Here is an 18,607-nt window from a genome sequence, read left to right on the forward strand (position 1 = left end):
GTGGAACCTGCATTTCCCCCTGGTTAGTGAAGACGGGGGTGCTCAGGAGATGGGGAACTGCCCTGCATGGCGGACTCCTAGGTGTGTCTAGCTTCAGGCTCTGCTATCAGTGTGAGTGTGGAGTTGTTGGTGAGAGGGATGGGTGTATGGACAGGATCCTATCAGATCTTGGGAGTTGTGAACCACAGGGGCTCCAGGGAAAGGGAGGTGAGGGAAACTGGACATGTGTGCCGGGGGGGAGGGGAGGAGGAGAGAAAGTTGGGGGGGGGAGGGTGGTGCTTAGGGGGAGGGAGCCCTGCAGTGGGGAGGAGAAAAGAGCTTTGTGCGCACCGGCTTAGGCTGCCAGCACAAGTGTGGGTTTGGTGGCAGCTGCAGGCCTCCATTCCTAATATAGGCAAAAGCTCCGAGTCCTCTGGCCTGACACCTGTTAGCTGGAGGCTCCCCTGAGCTGACCTCTGCTGGGCTGTCTCTCCCCCATATTCATCTTATGCATCTGACTCATTGGGGGGCCAGAACCCCACCCCCCAATCACTTGAACCAAGAGCGGCCTCGTTGATACATTGCCTTCTCTCAACTTGGGTGGGGGCTGCTAGATGTTTGAGGGTTTGGGGTTTGTTCAACTGTTACCCGAGGAAAGGGGAAAGACAGACCTAGCCAAAAGGAAACGGGGTGTTTCTCTGGGAAGTGGCCATTCTTGGCAGGGAACTGAGTGTGTGGGGAGGGGCCACTCTGGACACAGAGAAGTCCTGGGGAGGGCTGGCTGTGTCCCCCTAGGATGGAGGGAAATGAAATGTGAACCGCTTAATGCTGCTGCAGCTGCTTCCTAACTTTTCCTCTTTCTACCTTTGACCTTTGGAGGAGGGGGGTAGAGAAGAAGAGATGGGGGTTCCCAGGTAGCCAGCCATTTCCTGACTGACCCGTATTCCAGTCCCCATCTCCCCAGCTCTGTGGCCCCTGGGATGTGGCAGCTCAGTGCCTCTAGCGTAACTCCCTTTGTCTCTCCCTCCTTCCCTCTCCCTCTCTTCCTCTCCGGTCCCTTGGTTCCTCTTCCCGGCCCCTGTGGTGGCTGCAGCCCAGCCCTGGGGAGCCCCTGTGGAAGTGGAGTCCTTCCTGGTCCACCCTGGTGACCTGCTGCAGCTCCGCTGTCGGCTGCGGGACGATGTCCAGAGCATCAACTGGCTGCGGGACGGGGTACAGCTGGTGGAAAGCAACCGTACCCGCATCACAGGGGAGGAGGTGGAGGTGCGGGATTCTGTGCCCGCTGACTCCGGCCTCTACGCTTGCGTGACCAGCAGCCCCTCGGGCAGCGACACCACCTACTTCTCCGTCAATGTCTCAGGTTGGTAGCCAAGCCCTGCCCTCACCTTCTCCCTGGTTCCCCCCTTCCACCCCTCTCTGCTAGTCTCAGGGGGAGGTGAATCTCCTCCCCTTCCATGACCTGCCCCCCATTCTGCTTCAGAAACTGCTGCCCACTAACATTGCTCCCTGCCCGCCGCGTGGCTTAGCTCTCAGAGGGGTGACCAGGGGGTGTGGGCCCCAGGCTTCTCAGATCTACCTGGGAGGTGATTGCTGATACTCTGGGCGCAAACACTGACGTCACCACAGCTTGCCCAGACTCCAGGGTGCCGCGTAGGGCTCAGCCAGCGTCCACCCTGTCATTCCCTTGCCATTTGGTCTTGGTACTTGGTTTAGTGATTAGAGCCCCAGAATACGTTGTGAGGTCCCTGCTGTGATGGGGAAGGATCCAGATGCACCGCCATATCCACAGGGTTCGCAGAAAATATCCGTCCCCCAGCTTCTGGAGCAGCGAGGGCAGCCAGGGAACCCTAGAGCTCTGTGACTTTGGGAATCTGCCACATTTAGAGTGCAGCTTTCACAATGCAGGATGAAACAAAATAGAACTGAAATTTCCTTTAGGCCATTTGTGAATCTCCGGGTGCACGCTTGGCACCTGCCCTACTTGGGCATCCTTTAGAACCTGCCCCCAACAGGGACTTGACACCTCCATTTCCCTCCAGACACCAAAAGTGCTAGCAAGGAGTAGAGAAAGATCTGGCATAAGCCCCGATTGGTGGTCACATGTGTGTCAAACCTCTTAAAAGGGATGGATACGTGTTGGGGAGAGGTGATGGCAGCTGTGGACTGGTGTATTATAGGCTCCCTATCCGCTCTGGCAAAAAGAGCAGCTTCCAAACTTTAGCAGATGCATGCTGGAAAAATTCCACTATAAGTTGTTCAGCTCGTGGCTTTGGAAATAGCTTCCGGCCTCAGTGTGTCTAGATCTGTCTGATTTCCCAACGGTTAGCAGGCCAAAGGAGGATACAGGTTCCCTGGGTGCTAGTTCTGAGACCCAGCACATCCTGTGGTACCATGAGCGGGGAGAGCCTCTGAATGCGGGGTGGTATTAAATTAAAGAGGCCCACTGCCCCTGATGAAGTGTAAAGAGCTCTGGGCAGAGAGGGGCAGTGAGTTAGGTTGGGGAAGGAAAGGGGCAAGCATAGAGCGTGCAGTTCTTAGTGAACCGTTTCTCTCCCACTGACAGAGAGAGAGTCGATAAGGGCCTGGGGGTCGGTATGGGGAAGGTGTCTGCGTTCATCTATCACTGGACTGGCCTTTATGTGTAGGGGATGTTGATATGGATGGAAATCTAGAGGAACCTCTCCCCCTGGAGGGACCTCAGAGCCCCTTCTCCTTCTCGCAGATGCTCTCCCCTCCTCGGAGGACGACGATGACGATGATGACTCCTCTTCAGAGGAGAAAGAGACAGATAACACCAAACCAAACCGTATGCGTGAGACACTGTTTCCTACCTTACTGCCCTTTGGGTCTGGCTGTTGGGTTGGGTGGGAAGGGGGAGGTCAGGTGATTGGAGCCCTCGAGGAGGAGCGGGCACATGGAGTGGTGATGCTTGGCAGTGGGATCCCTTGGACATCCTCATCAGTGCAGGCATTGTTCACAAGTGTTGGGCAGGTGGGCAGGGTGTCTCCAGGTCCTGGGCTGGGCCCTTGCTCCTGGGCCTGACCAGCCCCGCCTGTCTCTCTTGGCTTTTCCTGGGCAGCTGTGGCTCCATACTGGACGTCTCCAGAAAAAATGGAAAAGAAACTACATGCAGTACCAGCTGCCAAAACAGTAAAGTTCAAATGCCCTTCCAGTGGGACTCCTAACCCCACACTGCGCTGGTTGAAAAATGGCAAAGAATTCAAACCTGACCACAGGATTGGAGGCTACAAGGTATGTGTGTCTGTATGAGCATTAGAGTAGAAACGGGAGAAGCTGGTTAAAGAAATCCTTGTTATATGCCTTTACTTGTTTCAAATAAAGCTTTCTAACTATAGAAGTAATACATTTTGTAAACATTTCAAATACAAAAATGTGCAAATGGAGTTGGATTTTTCAGCCTTTTTTCTCTGTATATGGTTTTTAGTTAGTTAATTACACCGTGTATGTACATTCTTATCTTGTCACGTGTTAACATTATAGCATGAGTCTTTTGCCATGCATTTTAAAGATAACTTTTCACAAGTGCGTAATATTCCATTATTAAAATGTCCAATAACTTGATGGACTATTTTGTGTTACTCGTTTTCTAGTTTTTCAATATTATAATTAATATCACAGCTAGTATCTTTGTACTTAAATGTTTGTCGGCATTTTTAAATGTTCTTCCTTAGGACGGATTGCTAGAAGTGAAATTACTAAATCAAAGTGCTAGCATTTTCTTTAAGCCCTTGATGCATATTACTCAGTTACCTTTTTCCTGGTAATTAGGTTATTTTACTTATTTATTCACATTCATTTATTACATGAACATTTCTTTGAACACATGTCTTTCCAGAGAGTATACTAGGCAAGAGAGAGTTCAAAGTACAATGGGAAGATATAACATTTTTATTGTGACATTTGCTCTAAAGGAGGAGGATGATGTGGGTAATGAGTTGAGTATAGCCTTCTTTTATTTTTAAATTTTATTTTATTTTACTTTCTTAAAAAGAGAAATTAATTCACCCTCCCATAACAAAGCATGAGAATAAGTTCACTATACCTTTGCCCCCAGATTTGATAAGTGAAAATATCTTGTTTTCTTGTGTGTTATTTTGCTTGTCAACAGACTTAGAATTTTCTTATGTTAATGAACAATTTCCATTTCCTGTTGTGTAAATTGTCCATGTTCCCTGCCCATCTACGTTGTAGGAAAAACATCTTCATTGGAACCTCTTTTTTAGAGTCTCTGATCCTCCTTATAGTCCCTCTTCCTCTCCCATCCCACCTCGCTGCTCTTTTCTCATTAATCTTATTAAGAAAAACACAGGAGAGCAGGAAAAATAGGGGAACATTTTAAATTTTGCTATGTATAAGACACTGTGCTATGAATGGTACAAGACAGCACTCCTGCCGTAAAGAATTTCAGTCTCAGGAGGGCAGATGTCCACGAGCACTGTCATGAAAAGCAGGCTGTGATCAGTGCTTCATTAGGACAGTGAAAACAACTCTGACCCCTGATCAGGCTGGAGCAGCCGGTTTTGAAGTGAGACATCAAGGGCAGACAGGGCCAGACTCTTACTGGGGAGCCAGACCCGCACAGGAACAGCCTGGATAGAGCGCAGCATTTGGGAAACTTCCCGGTGTATTTGGGGGGTGCAGAAGGCACATTTGTCCAGGTCACGATGGCCTTGGCTGTTGTGGGCAGACATCCAGAGTTTGAGTGTGAATGGGCTGGGGTGGGCAGGCCTGCCTTGTCCTGTGTCACGGTGCTGCATGGGCCCTGTGCTCTGCTCAGATTGGAGGGTAAGTGCCACAGGGCGCCAATGCCGCCATGCGGCTTCCGCCTGCATTTTCCTCCACACCCTCAATGGAGCCCTTCGGCATGTTTCCCCTCAGGTCCGTTATGCCACCTGGAGCATCATCATGGACTCCGTGGTGCCTTCTGATAAGGGCAACTACACCTGCATTGTGGAAAACGAGTATGGCAGCATTAACCACACCTACCAGCTTGACGTTGTGGGTAAGAATGCCAGTGGCGACAAGAATGGGAGCTTACAGGAGAGAGAGCAGGGGCGTTGAGAAACCAGCCATGAGATCCAGCTTTAGTTAGGGAGAGAGCCAGGATGGTGGAGGCACTTTATAGCTCTGTCACTTTAAGCAGGTCACTTTCCTCTTTGTGCCTCACGCATCTCTGTAAGTAGAGTCAAGAGGATCAAATAGTGCTATGACTCACTACCAAGTGAAAGGTGCTGTTGATAGTCTCTCCTGAAAGAGGTGACTGGAGTAGTGAGGTGAAATTCAGCATAACAGTGGCTCTTGTTTCGTGAATGACAGCAGTGTGCTACACACTTAAACACATCACCTGCAATTCTCCTGGCACCCCCGCAAGGCAGGCACTGTTATTCCTGCTGTACAGAACAAACTGAGCCTCAGAAAGGTCCATGCTGACTCAGAACCTCAGGCCCATGCTGACTCCAGGGCATCGCATGAGACCCGAGGGCCTGTTCCTACTGCCTATTCCTTGTAGCCAGTCTGAATCTCATTCTAGGAATCTTAAGGTAAAGAGTTTCACAACCAGCGTTCTGTCTTGGTTTTGAGGAGATGGTCTAAAAAGAAGCTTCTGGGCCATCCAGCATTTCCAGCAAGCTTGTAGGTGATGTTAGGCTGCTTCTTTGGACCACGCTTGTAACAGCAAGAGTCTAAGGGACTTCCCTTTGTGGTCTTCGGGATGCTGTCTGTCAGCATTCCTGACAAGCCTGTCCTCTCCCTTCCTCCACAGAGCGGTCCCCTCACCGGCCCATCCTGCAGGCAGGGCTGCCTGCCAACAAGACCGTGGCCCTGGGCAGCAATGTGGAGTTCATGTGTAAGGTGTACAGTGACCCACAGCCCCACATCCAGTGGCTAAAGCACATCGAGGTGAATGGGAGTAAGATTGGTCCGGACAACCTGCCTTATGTCCAGATCTTGAAGGTAACCTTGACCCCAGTCTCCGGGGGCTGGGGGCTGGGAAGGAGACCAGTATTTCCTGGGACCCAAGGAGCTGTGGTCTGGCTCCGTGCCCACGATTGGGACTCATCCTTGACCCTTTCGGCACACATGCTCCATCTTAAATAGGGACCTTGCCACGTTCCCCAGGACTAGTGATAGGTCACAGAATGGAGGTGTGATGGGAGGTGGTTGGGCATTGCTGGTTCCTAAAGACCTCTGAGAGTGACTTCTGGGTCAGCTACTCAAGGAAGGCCTTGGGGTGCCTGCTTTCCCATTGCTCAGGACCACAGCCTTTCCAGCAAGCATTTCCCAGTCTCGGTCCTCTTTTCCAAGTCACGTTCCTTCTGGCAAGTAGGGTGACTGATAAGGGCACGGCTTAATTAAGAGTTGAAACAGCAAATGCCACAGGTAAATTCTAAGCAGCATGAGGAGTAATGGCATTTTCTTCCTTTTTCCTGTCACCTCCCAGACATTTGATTGTCCCTGAATGCTCCATTAATCCAGGGGAGGTAATTGCCTAATTCTCCAGTGGATCTTGCAACAGGAAGTAACCAGAAGCTGGGAAAGTGGTTTACCTCCTGGTCCCAGAGTTAGACCTCATCCTCCCCTCACTCGGCTGTCCCAGAGATTTACTGGCCATCCCTTCTCTTCACTACCGGTGCTGAGACTGCGGTGTGGGAAACGGACTGTCCTTGGCCATGCATAGTCCCTGCCCTAGTCTTGGAGGAAGGGTTTCAATATAAACAGCGTTTGATCGGGGGCAGTGCCTTTTTTTTTTTTTTAAGTTTATTTTGCAGTCAAATGCTTCAGACTTTTAAAGACTACTTCTTTTGTCCCCCTGAAAAGGGAAAGATGATAAATCTCAGTGTCTCCGTTGCCTTAGCGCCCTGTCTTCACATTACGTGGGAGCAAAGTGTGGCCGCATCTCAGTGTTTGCCCAACTGACTGGCGTGTCGTTGGTTTGTTCCAGCATTCGGGGATTAATAGCTCGGATGCGGAAGTGCTGACCCTGTTCAATGTGACAGAGGCCCAAAGCGGGGAGTATGTGTGTAAGGTTTCCAATTATATTGGTGAAGCTAACCAGTCTGCGTGGCTCACTGTCACCAGACCTGTGGCAAAAGGTAATGGGGAGATGGATGGGGCCCTGTGCTGGGAATTTGATTTCGGCCCCAAGCTGCTGGGGCCGGTGGGGAAGCCAGCACCCGACTCTCCCTGTTATCCTGCTGTGTTTCGAGTGCCCAGAGCCATGGAAAAATACCCGGCCTGGGAGGCTGGTTTGGTTTGGTACTGTGTTGGTGTCTGCTCCCTCTGTGCCTTCTGTGTGTCCCTTGGCTGTGTGTGCATTCACAGGACAGTCTTGCTGCACTGCAATCGTGCAGACTGGAGGTCTGAGTGGTGGGTATGAGAAGGGACCAGGCATTCCCCAGGGAACCGCCATCCTCAGGCCGTGTGTGTGTGTGTGTGTGTGTGTGTGTGTGTGTGTGTGTGACTGCAGCACCCTTTCCATCCCTCCTGTGTGTGCCCTCGGACTTTCTTTACCTGAAACCAAACAGCCCCCCCACCCGCCGGGCCCCATTTCTCCATGCTGCCCACCGCCCGCATGCTTGGATGGGCCAGGGGCTGCCAGCGTCTGGTGAAGGGTCGTAACCAGCCCGCGGCGTCGCAGGTCTGCGGAGTTCCTCCCTCAGGGTCTCACTCTCTTCCTCTAACAGGTCTCGCTGCCTGGTGGTTTTGTTTGTTCGTTGTCGCAAAGGAGACGCTGGGGAGCATCTCTTCCTCTGGTTACCCACCCCCTCTTTCTTCCTCCCTCTCTCTGTCTCTCTTGGAGGTCTCACGTCCGGTGCTTGTCCATTTTGCTTCCGTTGTCTCTTCTAGACTGCCGGAGTTAATACCACCGACAAAGAGATGGAAGTGCTTCACTTAAGGAATGTCTCCTTTGAGGACGCGGGGGAGTATACGTGCTTGGCGGGTAACTCTATCGGACTCTCCCATCACTCTGCATGGTTGACCGTTCTGGAAGGTATACACTGTACTTCTCCTCTCGATGTCCTGCCCTCGCCACGGGCACGGGGGGACCATGCATTGCGGGGCTGGGGGAGACACAGAGGCAGGAGAGGTTGAGGAATGGGCTCCGGGGGGCCGGTAGGCGGCTCCAGCCATTTATCCAACCTCGAGAGTCGATTCCTCAGGCTCCCACAGGAGCTTTCCTCGTTTGCAAGAACACGGAGGCCTCCCACCTGTCCACCTGCATCTGGCTCTCCCCTGGGCCCACGTAATGCATGCATGAGATCTGGATTTAACCTTGGCCGGGCTCTCCTCCAGGGCGGGCTCCTTCCATCCTTCGGTCCAGCGACTGTTCCTGACTTGTCTGGCCCTTTTTGTCCAGCCCCCCAAAGTCTCAGAGAGGGCCCCACTTCTCCTCTAACTGAATGTACGCACCCTAAAGAGGGGCTCGCTGCTTGCTAGCAGTGCTAGCCCAGCCTCCTGTACGGCCGCCCTCTGATCTCAGGAGAGGTTCTACCCAGTTGAGTGGACTTGAGCCGAGTGAGGCCCAGTCACATGTATCCTCTTTGAGTCTGTGTGTTGGGCCTGGAAGGAAGGAGCCCGCAGCCTGTTCAGGGTGGTGGGCTGGTGACTGCGGGGCTGGAGCTGGTTGTCGCTGCCTCTCTGAGGGTCCTGCATGTGGGTCTGGGCGCTGTGCTGTTCTTGTTGCTGCTCACACTGCCCTCTCTTCTCCCTCCTCCTCTGCCCTGCTTTGCCCTGCAGGGTCTGATAACGCCCCTGCTCGAGGCAGAGAAGTGTTCTGTTTTTGTCATTGTCACTGTCTTTGTCCGCGTGTGCTCCCAACTCACTTGTCTTCGTTTCTCAATGCTGGGGAAAGAGAAAAAACAGAAACACTTCTTGTTATCAGCTCTGCAGTCTCCTTGTCAGACCCGGGAATTCTCTTGGGGCTCAGTCGGGGTCACACCAGTGCCTCTTGGGGGAGGTCCCCAGTGGGCTTGCCTCTGGGCTGGCTGGAGTGTTTTAAAGGGGAGGGTCGGGGGAAGGCTGTGGAAGCAAAAGGGACGTGCACACTGGTGAGGATGGAGTGCTCTCCGCAGCCAGCGCTGTGGGTGCTGGGTGTAACCCATTCTCAGGCGGGAGGGAACGGTGCGTTGAATGGATGGGGCTCTGTGGGAACCGGGTTTGAATTCTAAGTGGAAGATGGGAGAACAGAATAGAGCATGCCCCCTCAGCTTGAGGAGTTAGGGGCTGTGGGTAGTATTCCTAAGAACTGCAGAAACATGTACACGTCTCATCTCGAGCAGTGCAGACACGTTTGGAAATTAGTCAGTTTTGCCTGTGGTTTGGCGAGGTGTAAATATTTACACATCTGACCTGAGACAGACGACAGAAGTGAAAGGTGAGATAATGAAGTCAGGACACAGGCACACTCCTTCCTCCCACCCTCATTTGTCCTCATCCTGCAAGTGCCACTATAAGCCAGGCGCTGTGGACTACAGAAAAATAAACACGGCGCCACCCCGCCCTCAGACCGTCAGAGACAAGATGGTCGATCTGCCCCGGGTGATGGGTGTGTGCATGCTGAGCTGAGGCGCTTCAGAAAAGGGCCACAGGCTTCCATGAGGAGGCTGACAAAGGCACCCAGAGGAATGTCATCCGCCCCTTGCAGGGTACCTGGTACCCGTGTAGCCCAAGCAGTCCAGCTGAGTGAGGAGGGCTCCTGGATTAATGAGGATGGGCCACGTGTAGCAAGATGGTTCTAGCTCATCCCTCCTGGAGGATTCGGGTCAGGATCAGCAAGCTCCGAGGAGCACAAGATGTCTGATCTGCTCCATGCCAGAGCCCCAATCCTAGCTAGGATTCTTCTCTGCCCTAAAGATTCCCAGAGGAAAGGAGATGGGTGTTGTTTGTCTTTTGGAGCTAGGAGCTAGGGACACCAGTGGGCTGGGCCCCCGGAGCTTGCTAACACCCTATTCACATGACTCAGCCCTGGAAGAGAGACCTGCCGTGATGACCTCGCCCCTGTACCTGGAGATCATCATCTACTGCACGGGGGCCTTCCTCATCTCCTGCATGGTGGGGTCTGTCATCATCTACAAGATGAAGAGTGGCACCAAGAAGAGCGACTTCCATAGCCAGATGGCCGTGCACAAGCTGGCCAAGAGCATTCCTCTGCGCAGACAGGTAACAGAAAGTAGATAGGGGATTTGCACTCTCTGCCTCCCTTCTCTCCCTGTGCCCCCGGGGGCTTCTCTAGGAACCCCTAACTGCCTGCCTCCCCACTGTCCCCAGCCTCCTGCTTCCGGCTTTGCTTTCTGGCTGTGGGCCAGGGGCAGGGGGGATGTCCTGACCCAGGTGCTCCCTTGTCAGGTGCCCAGCCCATGAATTCCTTACGCCCACCGTACCCCAGCTGCAAGTCCCCTGCTCACCTGGCACGTGGATCGGGAGAAAGTCCTAGCTGGGGCAAATGTGCATTGGCTCCTGCACGTTCGAACTATCCCCGGAGGCCAGTTAGAGGTGCAAAGATACAGAATAGAAAGGAGGACCTGAATTGGGTCCCAAGATGCCCTCTCCTGTGTGCCCACCCTCCCCTCCTCCAAGGAACTGGCACAGAAGGTGAAGGCTGTAAGAGGAGGGAACGTTCATGCAGAACTGTGCTAATTATGGGAGGTGCTTTGAAAGCTAGAAATCCATAATCAGAGGCAGGGTTTTTACAAAGAGTCAGGTCAGGATAGAGCTGTGGTTGCAATGATCATCTCTGTCCGTTTGGGAGAGGTACGTAAGGTCTGTTCGTGTTAAAGGTGAGTCAACTGAAGCCCAGTAAGGCTAGTTGGTGGCAAAAGAAGTCCGGTTTAGAACTTTCGTCTTCTGACCTCTGTGGTCTTTCTGCCTGGGAAGGGACATCAGGTAACAGATTATCCCTCTGCCACTGGTGAAAAGCCCTGACTTAGCAGCTGGAAGAATCTGCGTCACTCCCCGCCTCCTCGCTAGAAGGGTGACCTAACGCTTCCCTGTAGGTGTCGGCTGACTCCAGCGCATCCATGAACTCTGGGGTTCTGCTCGTGCGGCCCTCACGCCTCTCCTCCAGCGGAACCCCCATGCTGGCTGGGGTCTCTGAATATGAGCTTCCCGAAGACCCTCGCTGGGAGCTGCCTCGAGACAGGTAATTCTCTCAACTTGTGAGGAAGTCCCCTGCTTGTAATTCTGAAGGTTGGGAGCTGTATGTACGGAGACCTTCTAGGGAGTGAAGGTGCACCAGGTGTATCCAGAAGCAGTTTCCATCCAGCTGGGTGAAATACGGAGCAGTAGTGATGGGGTGTCCTCGGGTTTGAACTTCCCCAGCCCCATCTTACACCGCCCTTTGTTTCCCCAAAGGCTGGTTCTAGGCAAACCCCTGGGAGAGGGCTGCTTTGGGCAGGTGGTGTTGGCAGAGGCCATTGGCCTGGACAAGGACAAACCCAACCGCGTGACCAAAGTGGCTGTGAAGATGTTGAAGTGTAAGTGATGCTTCCGTCCTGGCCCCTTCCCTTGCCAAGCGAACCGTGGGCCTTGGGCCAAAGGGAACACCCTCTCTGGTGCTCTTTTCCTTACCCACCCCTGCTACACGCCTGCCTAGGGTGGCCTGGGAGTGGAGGGGGCGCTCTGCCCCCCGAGATGGCCATGACCTGGGGCCAGCCTGGGTTGTGGTCAGGTGTTTATTCTAAATTCCATTGCTAATGGTCCTTACCGTATCCTCTGCCCCACTCAGCGCCACGTATGTCCACAACGGCTGTCATGGGAGGGAGGGGAAAGGGGAGGAGGGAAGTCACTCGAGGAGAAAAGGGACTCCTCAGGCATACACCGCACCTCATCCCCCGTCCCATAGCTCTTCTCCTGTCGCCCTCCCTCCCAAAGTAAATGAGTCTCCTCCCCTTCTCTTGGTTTGTGTGCAAAGCGGATGCAACAGAGAAAGACCTGTCTGACCTGATCTCAGAAATGGAGATGATGAAGATGATCGGGAAGCACAAGAACATCATCAACCTGCTGGGGGCCTGCACACAGGATGGTAGGCACTGAGCCAGGCCGGCTCTTCCACCCGCTCCGGGGGAGGGTCTCAGATGGGAGCCTGGGCCTGCTGCTCCCATACAGTGTCTGCCAGGGAGAAGATACTGAGCTGTTAGCCATGTTAGGGAAGCGGCATAAGGAGAGAGGCAGGGTTAGCAGTAGTTGGAATGTATGGGGTCTGAGCTGATGCCCATTTGTATTCATCTGAGAATACAGGTACCTAGATTCATAGACACTGCGTGGATAGGAACAGGTGAGTAGTAACAGTGGTCTAGATTAGGGCTATGAACCCCAGTTTTGCTCGGTAACTTTCTGGACTATGCTGGAAAGAATTAGTTCCCCGACTCTCTCTCTCTCTCTCAGCAGTGGAAAGAATTTCCCTGGTTCCCTAAAGGGGAGCTTAGGTCAGCCTGTGCCATTGGGTGTGGGGTTTTCTCCAGGTGAAGCGAAACCTGCGTACTGGCCTGATGGCCTCTCCATCCACACATCCCCCCCACCCACCCCTCAGGTCCTTTGTACGTCATCGTGGAGTATGCCTCCAAGGGCAACCTCCGCGAGTACCTGCAGGCCCGGAGGCCTCCGGGGCTGGAATACTGTTACAACCCCAGCCACAACCCCGAGGAGCAGCTCTCCTCCAAGGACCTGGTATCTTGCGCCTACCAGGTGGCCCGAGGCATGGAGTATCTCGCCTCCAAGAAGGTATGGCACCTGCCGGCTCCCCTGGGTGATGTCGGGGTGGGAACAGATGTCCAGCTTATGACTTTCTGTCCTTGGTGGAATGGTCAGTGAGCACTGACTGACTCTGTGTGCTGTCTTAGGCCCTCAGGGGACACCAAAGTCAGGAGAGCCAGTGTACCCTGTGTGGCCGGGGCTAGGCTCAGATCTGTGCACTGCCACTTTCTGAGCAGCCGCGGGCAGCTACTTAACATTTTCTATTTCTGTTTCTTCAAATATAAAGTAACGATTATGGGAGAAATAGGAAGAGTGAGAGTGTTAAGGACAGTTGTGGGTGCTCAGTAAATGCTGGCTTTGGGCCCCAGCCCAGTGCAGTTATGCTGGGCCTGGGGAGGTAGGGCTTGTGAGCACACTTCTGTATAGACGGGACAGAAGCATACAGGTTCAGCCTTTCCAGGTAGAGATCCAAAGCCAAGAGTTGGAAGGACCAGGAGAGGAGGCAAATACAGGGGGGTTTGCTGAAGTGATCGAGAGGCCTGGAGCTGGAGGTGTTTGAATGGCTGAGTCTGAAGTGGAGAAGAGGGACCGTCTAGCAGGGAACTGGAATGTTTAGGAGGTGAGCAGTGTGGCAGGAGAGAGCCTGGCAGTAGCTGGGCCTGCCAGCTGCAAAGTGAGTGCTGGAGTACAGTGTGACTCAGACAGCTGGACGCGGATACATGTCTACAGTTTTATGGCCTCACCTGCATCCCACCCTCCTCTCTCCCATCCCTTCCTCCCCCGGCTTCCCCTCCTGTCTCCACAGTGTATACACCGAGACCTGGCCGCCAGGAATGTCCTGGTGACGGAGGACAATGTGATGAAGATCGCGGACTTTGGCCTCGCTCGGGACATTCACCACATCGACTACTATAAAAAGACGACCAATGTAAGTCCTCTGCCCTAAGACTCTGCTGTGCTAGGCTTCCTCCCATGTACACTTCTCTGCTGCAGCCCAGTGCAGGTGGCTTTGCCTGAGAAACTGTGGTGGGATGAGCTGAATGTGTGCATTCCTTCCCACGTCCAGTCCCTCACATACCCCGCCTCCTCCCCGCCCTATTCCCTCATTGCTCTGCCCTGAGCCACTCCAACTTCCCCATACTGCTTGCAGGGCCGACTGCCTGTGAAGTGGATGGCACCCGAGGCATTGTTTGACCGGATCTACACCCACCAGAGTGATGTGTGAGTTTGACATGGGCAATTGCCAGGGATACTTGGGATAGAAAATGTCTGGTACAATAGGGTCCTGTCGTCCTCTCTGAATTGAAGAAGGTCTCCTTCTATTTTGAGGAGAAAACGAAACAATGTGTTGCATATAACCATTTACTTTGTTCCTGGCGGTGGAAAGGCCCGTCTGTCTTCTGCTCTCCCCTGGTATTCCCCTGGGAATTAAGGGTTTTCATTGGAGAGGGGGGGTTCAGGATGAGTATCTGACATGCTGGTGAAGGAGAGATGGAAAGGATGCTAGGTTGGCCCAGCCCTGTGCGCACAACACCCATGGGCTCTGTGCTCATCCACAGGTGGTCTTTTGGGGTGCTCCTGTGGGAAATCTTCACTCTGGGAGGCTCCCCATATCCTGGTGTGCCTGTGGAGGAGCTTTTCAAGCTGCTGAAGGAGGGTCATCGGATGGACAAGCCCAGCAACTGCACCAACGAGCTGTAAGCATGAGAAGATGCCCAAGGCCCTGAGTTAGGCCCTGGGGGCTGAGTGGGTTTGCCGGGAAGAGGAAGAAAGGGGTGTTTAGATAGAGAAAACAGCCACTCCTGGTCACTCCTCCCACAGTCCCTCCTCCGTAAGCTACTTAATCTCTCCACTTATGTGTTTCCTCCCCTGACCTTACAATCCTGCCACAGGTACATGATGATGCGGGATTGTTGGCACGCAGTACCCTCTCAGAGACCTACCTTCAAGCAGCTGGTAGAAGACCTGGACCGCATTGTGGCCTTGACCTCCAACCAGGTGAGGCTGTCCCGTGCTAGCCCTTCAGTCGTCATCACTTAGGTCCGTCTCTGTGAATTGAGACTGCCGCAGGGAGGAGAGTGCTGATCCGTCGCTCTTCTGTTTTTCCCATCACAGGAGTATCTGGACCTGTCAATGCCCCTGGACCAATACTCACCCAGCTTTCCCGACACCCGAAGCTCTACCTGCTCCTCGGGGGAGGATTCTGTCTTCTCTCACGAGCCGTTGCCTGAGGAGCCCTGTCTGCCCCGACACCCAGCCCAGCTTGCCAATGGCGGACTCAAACGACGCTGACTAGCACCCCAGCACTGCCCTCCCCAAACTCCATCATCAGCTGTAACTCACCTATCACTCCCCACAGGACTCACTGCCTCCCCTTTGCCCCTTCCCTGCTGGCGGGAGCCAGCTGCCTACCTGAGGCCTTCACCCCACTGAGTTTGCCTCTCTTCCTCCTCCTCCTCCTCTCAACCTGCTTATGAGAGAGAGGAGAAGAGAGGCTGGTACTTGCTGATGGCCATTCTGTTCCCTGCCAAATGGTGGACCAAGACCCCTCCCCGCCACCTGGCACTGCCTGGAGGGGTGGGAGTGGGAGGTAAGCGTGCTGAGCAGGCATGCTATCGAGAGCTGACTGAGCTTTCTTGTGTTGGTTTTGTCTGCTTCACCGTCACCCATAAGCCCTTGTGTTCCGGTAGCGGGTGCCTCGTCCTCAAGGCTACAGTAGTAGGGAGGGGAAGTCTCTGCTTCGGGCCTCGGTTGAAGGCAACCTCTGCTCCAGAGAGTTGGTGCCGTTGGCTGATTAATTCTGATACTAATTTGCTTTGCTGACCAAATACTTGGTACCAGAGGACAGGGAGGCAAAGTCTGGGAGCAGTGTCGTGGCCCTGGGGCCCAGCCCCAACGGGGGGCTTTGTACATAGCTATGAAGAAAACACAAAGTGTATAAATCTGAGTATATATTTACATGTCTTTTTAAAAGGGTCATTACCAGAGATTTACCCATTGGGTAAGATGCTCCTGGTGGCTGGGAGACATCAGTTGCTATATATTAAAAACCAAGAAAAAAGAAAAAAAAAAAAGGAAAATGTTTTTAAAAAGGTCATATATTTTTTGCTACTTTTGCTGTTTTATTTTTTTAAATTATGTTCTAAACCTATTTTCAGTTTAGGTCCTTCAAATAAAAATTGCTGCTGCTTCATTTTTATATGGGCTGTGTGACGAGGGAGAGAATGTCAACCGAAAAGGAGCAAAAAGGATGGGCCCTGGGTCTGGGTCTGTCCAGAGGGCCCTGCACATTCCCTGCAGTTTCCTCCTAACCTCTTCCTTTTAGGTCCCGGACTGAGACCTCCGGACAAAACTCCCACCTCTTGGATGCTTTTGGAAAGGCAGGAAAAGAAGACATCTGCGTAGTGAGCAGGAACCTCCTGTCAGTGCAGCAGAGGTGCTGGGCCAAAGCCAAGACCCCTCCCCCCTGCAGCCCTCAACCACAAATTGTTTCCTCGGGGGAAACGGGTGGGTTCGGGTGGGTCAGAGGGTCAAGAGAGGGAGCTGGGAGCCTCTCCCGGAATAGCCAAGGAGTAGAACTGAAGAGGTGGAGGAAAGCTAAGGATTATCCCGACAGGGGCGTGCAGACACTCAAACCCGGATTTGCATCTACGCCCTCTGTGTGAGTGTGGTTTTGTCTGTGCTGCTGTGGAAGGGGACGCTTGTCACCTAGGACGAGGTCTACATTAAGGTCCCTTGCTTCATGTTTTCCAGCCTGCTCTGTGTTCGTGATCCTCCCCCACACCAGTACCCACGTGACCAAACTGCATGCGTTGGGACTGTCACAGATCTCGGCTTCCTATAGGTCTTCCTGTACAAACCCCACCCCCTCCCTTGGGAAAGGGAAAAAAAATGCTCCAAATGTGTGTGGCAGCTTGGAACTTCACTTCCTCTGCCACCTGCTGGTTGTCACTGCACTCAACAAGCGGGTCCTGGCTCCGGAGAACTCGGTGCTCCATCTGCCTGTGCAGCCTCCAGACCGGAAGCTTGCGTTTTTGCCGGGTTACGGCTGAATACAGAAGAAAGTTCACTATGCTTTCATTTCTGTAGAGAAAATGGGATTGCCGCTTTACATTTCCTTTCTGAGCTAGCTGGTTTTTTGGGGGGCAGCTGCAGTGTTGGCTACTATTGTAAATCAGTTCTTTCCTTGTGTCTCTGTAAATATGCAACTGTCAATCTATTACAGTTTGTGTTTATGTTTAATGAAGGCATAATTTGGTGAACAGAGCCAGGAAATGAATTTTAGCTCTTAAAAAAAAAAACATTTGCTTTCGGACCTTCTATAGTGGTATCTTTCCTTGTAAAATAGTGATGATCATTTCTGCCTTGGCCCTCGAAGCAATGTTGTGAGAATGGATGATCTATGAAAGGGCTTTATATCCCTTCGGGAGAGGTGCTAGAAAAATATATAAGGCACTATTATAAGTGATGTCTTTGTTGTTACTACTCAAATCACCCATGGATTTCCCCAGAGACTGAGCTGGCTGTCTAATAAAAGATAGTGAAATTGACCTGAGAGAAAATGAAATGACCATTTTACTTAGATGACCAGATTGGGTCTCCTGAGAAAGGGAATCCAGTTTATCTAATGAAGGCGATGTGCTGTCAAGGCACTGAACTTGTCTGGTTTCCTGAGAGTTAAAAGATTAGGGCCTGGGATTACCACAATATTAATCAATACTGCCTTTCTGCCTTTTCTAATTGCCATAGACTGGGGATCAGTCCCTTGGTACCGCTAATGTAATGTAATGTAATTGATCTCAGGTAAGTAAGATGGAACCTCATGAAACAAATGTATCTCAATGACAATGAAGTCTCTGTGTATCAGCGGCCACTGGGAGGAGCCAACAGGCCATTATCTCAGTCTAATTAGGTAATATGCCAGCCTGCTTTGAAGTTCCATTAAGGTGTGTATTGGTGGTGACTGGGAGGTCTTTAGCCTATAGATTTTAGCATTACTGAGCATTTATTGGATATCGCCAATATGACGTGTAACGATTGAAGTACAGAATTAGACACAGCACAAGTGCAGGTCCGTGGATGTCAAGTGCCACCGATACCTACCTGGAACAGAATTCTCAATGTCTAAGATACAGGCCATGTCTATAACCACCACTCAGATCGGGTTTCAGAAAGTTCCTAACATTATACTCAGTGGGTTTAGTAGCAGCTGATACACTGAGGTATATGCATCTGCAGGGAAGAGAACCAGGAAGGGAGAGAGCTTTGCAGCAACCTGGCACAGCCTTCCACTCCTTCAGTTGAGCCAGGGAAAGGGAAGGTCAGCAAGAACCCAAGTGTTCAGGAAGACTCAGTTTTAGACAAGTAACAGAATTTAGAACCATTTATGCTTCTGGTGCACAAAAGTGATGCCTTTAGTGAGCATGACGACTAGAAGTTTGTTGCTTGTTGCTCCGGTAGGCACTAAAGTTAGTAGTGTGCTGGGACTGGTTCTTGAGCCAATTGTGTACATCTTTTCCCAACTGGTGTTCAGTGACCTGTTGGTGGCTTGAAATCAACTGTGTGGGAGTATTTACATCACTGGAATTTGCAAGTGTTACAAATCAGCCCGCCTCCCCCTCCAGTTAATCATTTCTCTGAACACCACTAACTCCATCTCAGCATGGGGCTAGGTCTAACTATCATGGGACCCAACAGCCACCCCCTCTAAGTGATGAGAACAAAAGGAACTACTATCTTGACTTCTCTGAGCTACTATCATAAGAAGGGGAAGAGAGGTGTATCCCGTGTCTTACATGCCTGTTTATGAAGCAAAAATGGGTGAAGGCCAACTGGGGCCAAAAGTGACCAGGGGCCCCTTGACCTACTCATTCTCACTCTGCTAATAATCCCACTGACCAGGGGCCCCTTGACTTAA

At 52.2% G+C, this 18,607-nt stretch overlaps 1 protein-coding gene and 1 long non-coding RNA gene across 7 annotated transcripts in view; both read left to right on the forward strand.

The window, feature by feature from the left end:
* The window catches only part of FGFR1 (fibroblast growth factor receptor 1), a 47,593-nt gene extending 31,710 nt beyond the window's left edge, over nt 1–15,883 (forward strand). Inside the window, exons 3-18 of one of the 6 annotated variants that reach the window (XM_054720037.1) lie at nt 1,073–1,339; nt 2,702–2,791; nt 3,059–3,231; nt 4,879–5,002; nt 5,762–5,952; nt 7,846–7,990; nt 9,962–10,164; nt 10,992–11,137; nt 11,350–11,471; nt 11,909–12,019; nt 12,527–12,717; nt 13,496–13,618; nt 13,841–13,911; nt 14,250–14,387; nt 14,583–14,688; nt 14,806–15,883. In XM_054720037.1, the coding sequence (XP_054576012.1) occupies nt 1,073–1,339; nt 2,702–2,791; nt 3,059–3,231; nt 4,879–5,002; nt 5,762–5,952; nt 7,846–7,990; nt 9,962–10,164; nt 10,992–11,137; nt 11,350–11,471; nt 11,909–12,019; nt 12,527–12,717; nt 13,496–13,618; nt 13,841–13,911; nt 14,250–14,387; nt 14,583–14,688; nt 14,806–14,982 (2,378 nt within the window). In that variant the 3' untranslated portion in view covers nt 14,983–15,883. The remainder of the gene's footprint in view (nt 1–1,072; nt 1,340–2,701; nt 2,792–3,058; nt 3,232–4,878; nt 5,003–5,761; nt 5,953–7,845; nt 7,991–9,961; nt 10,165–10,991; nt 11,138–11,349; nt 11,472–11,908; nt 12,020–12,526; nt 12,718–13,495; nt 13,619–13,840; nt 13,912–14,249; nt 14,388–14,582; nt 14,689–14,805) is intronic. The other 5 variants (XM_054720038.1, XM_028152498.2, XM_028152499.2 and 2 more) reach the window with 5 other exon arrangements.
* Nucleotides 15,884–16,256: 373 nt separating this feature from the next.
* On the forward strand, nt 16,257–17,240 carry LOC129149996 (uncharacterized). Its single transcript, XR_008556775.1, has 2 exons — nt 16,257–16,351; nt 16,444–17,240. It is a non-coding gene; the product is annotated as an uncharacterized LOC129149996 (long non-coding RNA).
* The last annotated feature ends 1,367 nt before the right edge of the window (nt 17,241–18,607 follow it).

This window comes from Eptesicus fuscus, chromosome 8 (genome assembly GCF_027574615.1).
Source record: "Eptesicus fuscus isolate TK198812 chromosome 8, DD_ASM_mEF_20220401, whole genome shotgun sequence".
Taxonomy (NCBI): Eukaryota; Metazoa; Chordata; class Mammalia; order Chiroptera; family Vespertilionidae; genus Eptesicus; species Eptesicus fuscus.